Here is a 10,322-nt window from a genome sequence, read left to right as displayed (position 1 = left end):
GTAGAGAGTTGTCTCATTGGAAATCATACGACATCTTCTTTTTATATAAATACAAATTAGTTAAAAAGGGTTAAGACGGATACTAAGAGAAATATATCTAACAAACACACAGAGTTGACGTGACTTGGTACTTGTATATTCCAACAACAAAAAGAGAGTAAGTATTGATCTGATAGTACTCACTGTTATTGTTAGTTCAAATTAGTAAAGTAGTTATTTAGTGATGCCATACTCTTGTTTTAACTGACATTTTGTATCTAATAATTTATATTGATTATACGAACCCACAGTTGATAGTTTGCTATTTAATCCGGAATCCAGAAATGTAAATAAAACACAAGTATCTTTACTTTCCTCACAGACTCTGCTATAAAATACGTTCATATCTCCCTGAAAAATTGATATTTGCTTATGAAAATAAATATTTTCTTATGCAAATAAAAGACAGTCAGAAAAAGAATAATATTTTTTATAACTGGTATTTAATATTTCATTTTCTGTGTCTCGTAACAAAACTTCTAAAGAAAGAAAGAACCTCCAACAAAATATTTTTTTTCGACAAAATAAATTCAAAATAGGTAATGGTTACCTTTAGATTAAAACACGATCCTGAAACTGTTTCGAATCAGCCTTAAATAGCTTTATTATATTTTTGAATATTATGGTTTTATCAGTTTTATTTTTCAACATTAAGTTTTTATATATTTGAAAATTGGGAAATACATTTAAGCATAATTTAATAGAAATTATTTTGGATGCTTAGATAAAAACTTACAGTTAAATGTTTTGAATTCAAGTGAATATCGATTCGAAACCATCCAGGTGTGACGGTTGCTGTGAGGATAATTGCTGCAGCTAATAAGCTTAATCCAATTAAAACAGCAGTCATTTCAATGAGTTGCTACACCTGAAGAAAGTAGCATGCTATTTATTTAAACATCTATTGAAAGAGCATGAGTTTATGTTTCAACACAAGCGATTTTTTTTTTATCTTAAAAATATTCTTTGCTCCGAATTATGACTTTTAAATGTGATATATTATGTATGTCTTTCATTTTGTACTTTTTCTACAGCTTAGTTTATATGTGTTTAACTTTAGAAAATTCTTTTGTCTATTTAAATATAGCTGCTAAGTAATGGATGTGATCATTTTCGATGACCTTTGCTTAATACACTTTAATTTGACCCTGTTGGTTGTCGTCTCATTCAGCATTCATACCACATCTTCTTATCTTATATTCATAAGGTATAATTGATAATTATCTCTTTCTTGTAAAGTTAAATTCACCAACTCTCCCTCTAAATTCAAAGATGTAAGTAAAAAGTTAAAACGAAATTAACAATAGCTATTACGTTCTTTTTTGTAAAGTTTAAAGGAATAGATACCTGTTAACATACCTGTGATAGGCACGGTACTTGTCTATCCCAAATTCATGTATTTGGTTTTGATGTTATATTTGTTATTCTCGTGGTATTTTGTCTGATGCATGGTCCGTTTCTGCGTGTGTTGCGTTTCGGTGTTGTGTCGTTGTTCTCCTATTATATTTAAAGCGTTTCCCTCGGTTTTAGTTTGTAACCCCGATTTTGTTTTTTGTCCATGGATTTATGAGTTATGAACAGCGGTATACTACTGTTGCCTTTATTTAACACACGTTTTCTAGTTTATATCATAAATGCAAGGTACGACTTAAAATAATGGTACCGTTTGATAACTTACAAGTTAACACACTTGTCTTACGGTGTTTTCAGTAAATGTCATACTTGACAAGGTAATAGTATCTACTTAGTGTTAAAGAGAAAACGAGCTCATATATCCTTTCTCTATTTATAACGTACCGTACGTATCGTGACCATCGTCTTCGTAGGATTCAGACGAATTACTAAGAGCATGAACTTTCTCAACCTGATATACCTCAATGGTAGCCGTGCCATTCTAACAGAAGGGTGTTCTTCAAAGGCGTCTCAATACTCGTATTGACAGTTTTCTTTGAAATACCCTTTCACATTTGACCTGAGCAAAATTTTGCATAACAGAAATCCTCTTCCTTTCTATGTTGTGTTAAAGTATTTACAAATGAATAATAAAAAGCTTCTTCCGAACTATAACTTTGGTTAATTATTGAACCTATGATACAAAATAATCACACATTGATCACAACAGTAGCTAATTTGTCATAGCATATTGTTATTTCTCCACTCATATCTTGTTGAATAATTGCAAATTGTCCTTAGTAACACGACGGTAAACAGTGGGTAACTGTAACGAGACTAAAAACCCTTTTAGAAATTCGATCCAGCTATCATCACTTTAATGATCCTCCCGATGCTGTGCTGACTGTTATTTCTCGTGTAAATTTCAGCTATAATGTTGACTCTTACTGCGGAGGATCTATACTAGTTTTTGATAGGTGATTCTTGTTGCTCAGCATTTAGTTATGTAAGTGTTTGACTTTTCACCATTTTTTTTGTTTGTTGTTATATTTTTTAATGGCATTGTCCGTTTTCAACTTGAAAATCCCTTTGGGATCTCTCTAGCCTCTCTTCTTACATGTTCTAAGATGGCTCATTCTACTCACCAAGAAGGTGTTAGGACGTGTTAAGATAAATTACGAGAAAAATTAAATGTTCAAATGTCGAAACGCATTTAAATATTAAACAAACTGTAAATCAATATATAATAAAGTTTCAAAATACGTGAACTATGTATATAACAAAAGTACATTCTTTTAAAACTATTAACAATGTAGAATGTACACTTTTGCTAAATTTATTCGCTGACTTGTCATGCCATGAAATAGTAAACCATGAAATATTATTGACTGGTGCATACGTTTTGCAAAATTCAAAAGCAATTCTAGACAGATAATTAAAATTTTCAGTTGTCCAAAAGCTAAAAAAATGTCATCTTACCTTTTGCGTAACAAGTTAAAACGTGTAGTTACAATCTAAGTAGGATACGTGTATTATCAATTCCATCAAAATAATGTCACAATATAATTTGTTAACATCATTTAAGACACAGAATTGATGTACATCAACTGAAAACAAGATTTAAATGAGAGCATATTTTCAATTAAAAATATTTTTTTTATAATATGATGTTTTCTTGGTTATACCGATTTTTGAAATACATATATACTTTCTAGAAAGTGTGTCTTGCAAGCAAACTGACCAAAGATATTACTTTCATCTGCAAAATCAATGCAATCGGCTGTTATGACTGCGGTCAGTTAAGTACAAACTAATGATTACTGGCTTGTGAAAAAAATTTCTTGACAACTGTGTGTTGACGTATTGGTGTCTTTGTGGGTAATTGGGCGGTTGCTAAGGGTAGTTTTTATCAATCTATTCTTTATCAAATGCAATGCTTTAATATTTAATAATATTTACAGATATAAAACGAATTGTCTATAAACATAACATAATAAAATTATTCAAACGCACACTAAAAAAATGACTTAAAGATTTGTATACATATTTATACAATTAAAAATCTGTTTTGTATTTAAGAAAAAAAGATATATTTGTAATTGAAAGTCTGTCTTGTTTTTCACCTTGTTTAAGTTGATGTAAACTAAATTTAGCCCTTGTAAATCATTCAAGCGTCCTAAGTTATGTTATCAAGTTTATTGTGACATTATTTTTTACTTAAAAGGTAGGTAGACATGTTTTTCTTCTTTTTGACAAACAAACATTTTAATTATCCGGTCAAGAATTTGTTTTTCAATTTTGTAATTAATATTTATCAGTTATAAAGAGAATAGTTTATCACTCAATGGCGAGTCAACGAACGAATTTATATATGCATACTCTACATTGTTTATAACTTTGAAAAACATATTTTCGTTACCTATGTAATTCATGTATTCTAAATGTATTATATATGCATTATTTGCTTTACATTTAAGTATCCAAAAAGATTATTTAAACAAGTTCTTACAGCTTTGGAATAAGAAGAAGGTTCCTAAATTATTTAAGATGTGGTAGGAATGATTAGTGAGGCGACATACAACTGAGTCAAAATGAAGTTTATTCAGGAAGTTCGCTGCTTAGTTTCAAAACAAATAGTTTTTCATAACACTAGTATATATTGATTGGGGATGAATTGAGGAATCAAAAAAGCAAAACAAAAATTACGGGTTGATGTGCTTGTTTTCGAGAAATTTGCCATTTAAATTTTAGCGGGAAATGTTCTCTCTTGATTTTTTATAACTTTAACATTGACCAGTTAAAGCTCTCAAAATCTATCAAAAACTAAATAAGATTTCATAAGACTTTTACAAATGGCTTATAATTATACATGTAACAGAATAATAAAAAGAAAAATGAGGGTCCATGGGCAAAATATTTTAAAGCATTCAAATGGATATAACCAGAGGATTTTTCGAAAATCTGGCAAACATTCCAAATCATAAAAAGCAAACATCATTAAGCAATAATTTAACTTTGGGTGTAACGTGTCTTCTGTTTGTTTTGTTTTGTTTTCCCAGCTCATAAACATAATTTTGTCATATGGCTGTGACGTCATCAACATTTTTTCTTCATTTACTCCGGCTCAAAACGGAATTAAGAATTAAATTATAAGGAATGACTGTAAAATGTTTAGTTTTTATTCGAAATAACATTAAAAATAAATGTGGTATGCTCCTTAATATAACCCGCTACGCGAGCTATTCAGTGTGCATCACATTTTTTCTGTTATTCGTAGTATTCTTTAAAAGAAAGGTTACCAAACGGGCTTGTTAAATAAGCAAAAACTATAAAGGGGTTATATTTAAGAAAAATGCATAAATGTTTTGAAAGTTATACACGTATGACCTAAGATGTAACATAAATGTACAAATTAAAGGGAAAAAAAACAGAAGTCATAATTCAAAAAAAGAATTTAAACAAACTGTGAATAGACACAAACATTGAATTGCATGCTCTACTAGATGTTCACACAAACATACACATTTTTTTCATCAGATTAAGCAGATAACAGAAATGACTACAGTTTTAATTGTATTAAATGTATTAGCTACAGCAATGATATTCACAGCAACCATAACACCTGGCTGGTTATGCTAAGATAATTATTTGGATGACACCAAGATGTCAGGTGTAGCTGTGAGTTGTTTTTAAATACTGTAAACCAACTTTTTTTCTGGGATATTTTATTTCTCGATTGCAAAATGTACATGATTTATTATTAAAACGAATGATTCAAGTTTAACAAATTGAGGCAATTTATATTTGCCTTATTCTTCTGCTCGCGAATATCGCGAAAATAAATCCCTCGCCAAAAATTAGTTGGTTTAAACATCCAAATTAATAATAATTGCATTATTAATATTGCTCAATATTTTAAATTTTTGTAAAATATATTCTCTAAATCATAAATTTCATATATGAAATGAAGTTATTCAATGCTTATTAAAAAAACTTCGTGATTGGATTTTAATATGATGGGAACCGTTAAATACATGTATATTCAAATTTTTGTGGATTGTTCTTGTTTGATATAGACATATCGATACGAATCAAAGAAAATAAGATACAAACTATCAAATAGCTAAATTATAAAAATATAATCTTTTGTTCTAACTGTCTTGTTTTTGCATGGACAAATATTTATTTTCATAAAAACAGATATCTATTTTCATAAGCAATTCGTTAATTTCCAGCTAGACATGAATGCATTCTATAGCAGAGTCTGTGGATATGACAGTGATACATGTTCTGTAGTTCCATTTCTCGATTATAGTTCAAATAGCAGACTGTCTTCTGTAGCTATAGGTTCGTATAATCTATATGAATGATAAGAAACAAAAGCTACTAGACAGAGCAAAGCACTATTATAATACTAATTTTACTTTGCTTAAAAAATGTAATGTAGACTAATTTAGGTAATTTATGAATTGTAGTAACATCTCTATACTGAACCCGAAATTTTCAAAATGTTTATTGATAAGTAGCATTGTCATCTTACAAATACCGTTTAAACCTCCGAAGCAAGGTTGTCGGCTCTCCAGACTGTCCAGATGCCATGTGCTTGATTGCCAGGTTTATAGTTTATTAACATTACTATAAGACGTGCGACGGTACTTTTCTATCCCAAATTCATGTATTTAGTTTTGATATTATATTTGTTATTCTCATCGGATTTTGTCTAATGTACAGTTCGTTTCTGTGTGTGTTGCATTTTAATGTTGTGTTGTTTTTCTCCTCTTATATTTAATGTATTTCCCTCAGTTTTAGTTTGTAATTCGGATTTGGTTTTTTTCTATCAATTTATGAGTTTTGAACATCGGTTTACTACTGTTGCCTTTATTTATGAGCCTCGGTCCTTGCTTGGAAGTTAATACCTTTCATGTCTACAAAAATTGACAGTGATGTGTAGTAACTACTCATTAAAACTAAGATTAAATTTGATAGTGCCAGACGCCTTTTTCGTCTACAAAAGACCCATCATGGATGATCTGATTAACATTTTAATAAGGCCAAATAAAGTAAGAAACACGCCGAGAACCCAAAATTTAAAAAAAATAACGTTTTGTGAAATACAGTGTGGGTAATTTGTTCCTTGGGTTTAAAATTCTAAGCATTTTTGAGTATCTAAAGTTTTGTAAAGAGAAAATGTATAAATATGACCAAATCAAAGTTAAACATGTAAGTGATAACGATGGGTCTAGCGAAACACTCGGGTGAACAACATATATTGGCATTGAAATCGTCCCAATGATTGTAAGTAAATTCAACATAACTATGAAAAATATTGTGTATGCTTGATGCTCTTAAATTCGAACCAAAAAAGGGTTAAGCCGAATTTCAATGTTTTATTATCACTTAATTTACCCCGCACCTTTTACAAGTTGACTCCATCTAACAAATAAGATAACTGAGACCAAATTTGGGCCTACAAAAATTCCATGGTGACATACATCTATCTATTGTATTTTGTCAATTTCATGTCAAAATGCTGGTTGTGTAATGAAAGTACCATGAAACTTTTAGTTCTTTCTGTAAATAGACGGTTAGCTTTTACTAGATTTTGAATGCAAATTCATTGAATAACCTTTCACAAAAGTTTCTGTAGACGTATAGTATTTTGAAGCTTGTGTCTGTCAATTTACTATTGACAGATAAAGTGCTATATTCACTACATGTTGTAACATCGGAAATATAAAGCACCCTAAATAGAAGTTTAGTGAAATTTGCAATGATCAAAGAAGGCATTATCACTGAACTAGTGCATATTGATGTGTAGGGGCCAGCTGAGACTTGCTTCCGGGTGCGGGATTTTCTTGCTGTATTGAAGAGTCATTGGTGGCCTTCGGCTGTTGTCTCTTTGACACATTCCTCATTTTCATTATCAATTCTATTATGAACATGTTAGTCAAATGATTACTTTTTATTTATTCAATTTCTTTTTATTCATTTTCCAGCGCGGTAGACACCACGTTATACCAAGTACTTTATTGCATTACAGTCTATGAACATTATGTTCAATATTTAGCTTCTTGGGTTTAATCTAAAACATTCTCTTCGTGATTTATGACCTAATTATTGTCTTTTGTAACGCGTCATTATTTGATAACGATTACCAAATACATGTATTATATTCACTCATACATAAATAGTTCTCAGGGAAATGAAGTTTGAGCCCTCGTCCTATTTCTAACAGGATACCGCTGCGTATTAGTCGTATGTTGTTTTGGCTCTCAATCAGACCTTAATGTGTATACAGTACATTTGTCTGTGTCCAGAATTATACTATTCCAGTGGTTAATTTTCCGGTCGATAAAAAGGACATTAGATATACTGTCTACTCCCGCCACTGTGTTTGGTAGTCCTGGCCATCAGCCTTGCATTGACAACCACAAGTTACTTGACCAATAATTTAATGGAGACAATATCTCACAACAACGGTACAATACCATCAATTGTAGTTATTAAGTAACTGACGAAACATCAAACAATAAAGATAAAATCGATTAACACGGATATGTTCTTAGCAACAAGATTAACAAGCTTTTTAAAAAAAAAGATGATTTAGTGGTATGGAGGATAGACTTTTGGAATAAACAATCTGGGATCGAGTGGAACACACCATTTTTGTGATTAAATCTTTTCCATTATTTAAATTGTCCTTTAATTTGATATTTTTTGTTTATTTGCAAGAAAGCTTTAACAAAGCCAAAAAGTAGACCGACAATGATAGAAATTATTGCTATTTCATTTTCTTGTCAAACATATTTCTCAGACCCCATAATATCGATATAGTGACATGCTTTGTACATACACACATAAGATCACATCTTGTTACGAAAACTACATATTTACAATATATAGGCTTACATACTTATTTTTTAGAAGGAAGATTTACGGAGTATCTTGTAGAAAGTATATTAACAATTCTATGTACGACTATTGGATGTTTTCTGACAGTTGTATATGTATTGAGAAGGAGAAATCAGCACAATATGCATGACTTACGGCACACAACATCAAAATTAACAAATGCTGGTGGATTGTGTTTGTCTATAGTTGGAGGTATGATAATGCCAAACAAAAATGTTAAAATGTCAGTTTCAATTCAAACATTAGTCGTCTGGCTCCAATTAGCAAAACACATGCATGCATGCGTCCCTTGGAAGTAATATGGTACTAAAATCATCTAGTTTAAAAATCTTAAGGTTTTTCAATGACATTTAGACAACCTGAAAGGGAACAAAACACTTCAGGTCGGACGTCGCGTTCCTAATGTCAGTAATTATTTACCTTCTCTTACTTTTTAACACAAATCTGCGTGGTTGATTCTAAATTAAGTAAAGAACATGTTGACATGCATATCAATTTTATGGTCATTTTTATAAATTTGCTGTTTGCAAAAATATGAAATATTCAAAATATTAACGATTTTCTTATACAAGGATTACCTAAGCCGTATATAGCACAACATTTTGGGGTTTTTGGTCCTCACTGCTCTTCAACTTTGCACTTGTTTTCGATATAACTGTTTTGATCTGAGCGTAACTGATGAGTGTTATGTTGACCAGATTTTTTTAATGTTAATAGGTTAATGATGATGTGGTATGAGTGCCAATGAGACAACTCTCTAAAATAAAAATTCATAAAAGTGAACAATTATATGTCAAGATTCGGCCTTCAACAAGGAGCAGTGGCTCACATCAAACAACAAGCTATAAAGGGCCCCTAAATTACAAGTTTGAAACCATTCAAACGGGAAAACAAACGGTCGAATCTATATAAAAGACGAGAAAACATGTATAAATTACAAAAACAAACCACAGCTACTGTACATCAGATTCCTGACTTAGTACAGGTGCAGTTTTACTGATTTAACTGAAATTGCTGTATAACTCCTGAAAAGGATATAAAATGTTCAATCCCAAAAAGTAGATCAATTCAAAAACAGTTTTGACAATCTGAGATAGGTTGAAATATAATACAATACAAATTTGCCTTTTCTAACATCTACCTAATTAAACACATATTTTTTGTTTTATTAATTCTTAAAGATACTTGATATGCCTATAATTCAGGTTTTAAAATGTCATCATCTTTTTCACGCATCTATTCAAAATATTTTTGTATTTATCATTCCAGGAGTGTTCGGGTCTATTTTAGCAATTGAGTTTGTCCAATTAAATAGGAAGTACGATAGTTTTAAACGCCACACTGGTTTTGAAAGAGTTTTGAGTTATTACGTTAGTGCTGGACATACCAACAATTATTTTGAGAAAAGGTTTCCCTACTCGTTAGTGATCATTTCTGAGGGTTTATTATTACTGGCAATATCAATCATCCGTCATATAAATTTGAGGAAAACTCCAAATATTGGAACCATATTAAGTGAACCTGTCAATGATCCTACTATTGAAGAACTTGAACTTATTGTCTCATCTACACCGTTAACTAAAATGACATAGATTTAGCTTTCACCGTTGTATAACGTCAGCAACAAAACACAGATTACTACATATCCAAACGGCACGGAACAGTAATAGCACGTATTTCAAAATCAAGAAAACACTGGTGACCAAATCTGCGATTATCTCAAAAGTTCTTAAAAGCAGGAGTTTAGTTTGTTCTTCTTATTTAATAAATCGTTTTAAAATATGCAATGCACCACTTTGAAAATGGCGTCGTTCAACAGTATATATAGTGTGAATTTATAAACATTTTGTAATGTTTTCGAATTAAACGATATTTTACCAAACATTCTTGGAAATATTTTCTCTTCGGATTTTTTCTCCTTCAACTTGGACAATAACGTATTGGATTATTGCATCATTGAAGAGTTATCAATTTCATAC

The 10,322-nt window shown here is 30.7% G+C and overlaps 1 protein-coding gene across 1 annotated transcript; it reads left to right on the top strand.

Moving 5' to 3' along the window:
- The first annotated feature begins 8,363 nt into the window (after window positions 1-8,363).
- LOC134681640 (uncharacterized) lies at window positions 8,364-10,087 on the top strand. The gene is made up of 2 exons (XM_063541293.1): window positions 8,364-8,535; window positions 9,613-10,087. Exons 1-2 carry the CDS (start codon window positions 8,466-8,468, stop codon window positions 9,933-9,935), a joined length of 393 nt encoding a protein of 130 aa, XP_063397363.1. The 5' UTR covers window positions 8,364-8,465; the 3' UTR covers window positions 9,936-10,087.
- Window positions 10,088-10,322: the final 235 nt, after the last annotated feature.

The sequence above is a fragment of the Mytilus trossulus genome, chromosome 8, assembly GCF_036588685.1.
Source record: "Mytilus trossulus isolate FHL-02 chromosome 8, PNRI_Mtr1.1.1.hap1, whole genome shotgun sequence".
In the NCBI taxonomy this organism is placed as follows: Eukaryota; Metazoa; Mollusca; class Bivalvia; order Mytilida; family Mytilidae; genus Mytilus; species Mytilus trossulus.
The sequence above is the reverse complement of the archived record's forward strand: the minus strand, read 5'-3'. Positions and strand labels throughout refer to the sequence as shown.

Bases quoted from the DNA above. Each gene is read 5' to 3' on its own strand.
- LOC134681640 (XM_063541293.1), top strand. From the start codon at position 8,466: ATGCATGACTTACGGCACACAACATCAAAATTAACAAATGCTGGTGGA. The intron at 8,536-9,612 runs GTATGATAATGC...TTATCATTCCAG, and splicing joins GTGTTTGTCTATAGTTGGAG to GAGTGTTCGGGTCTATTTTA.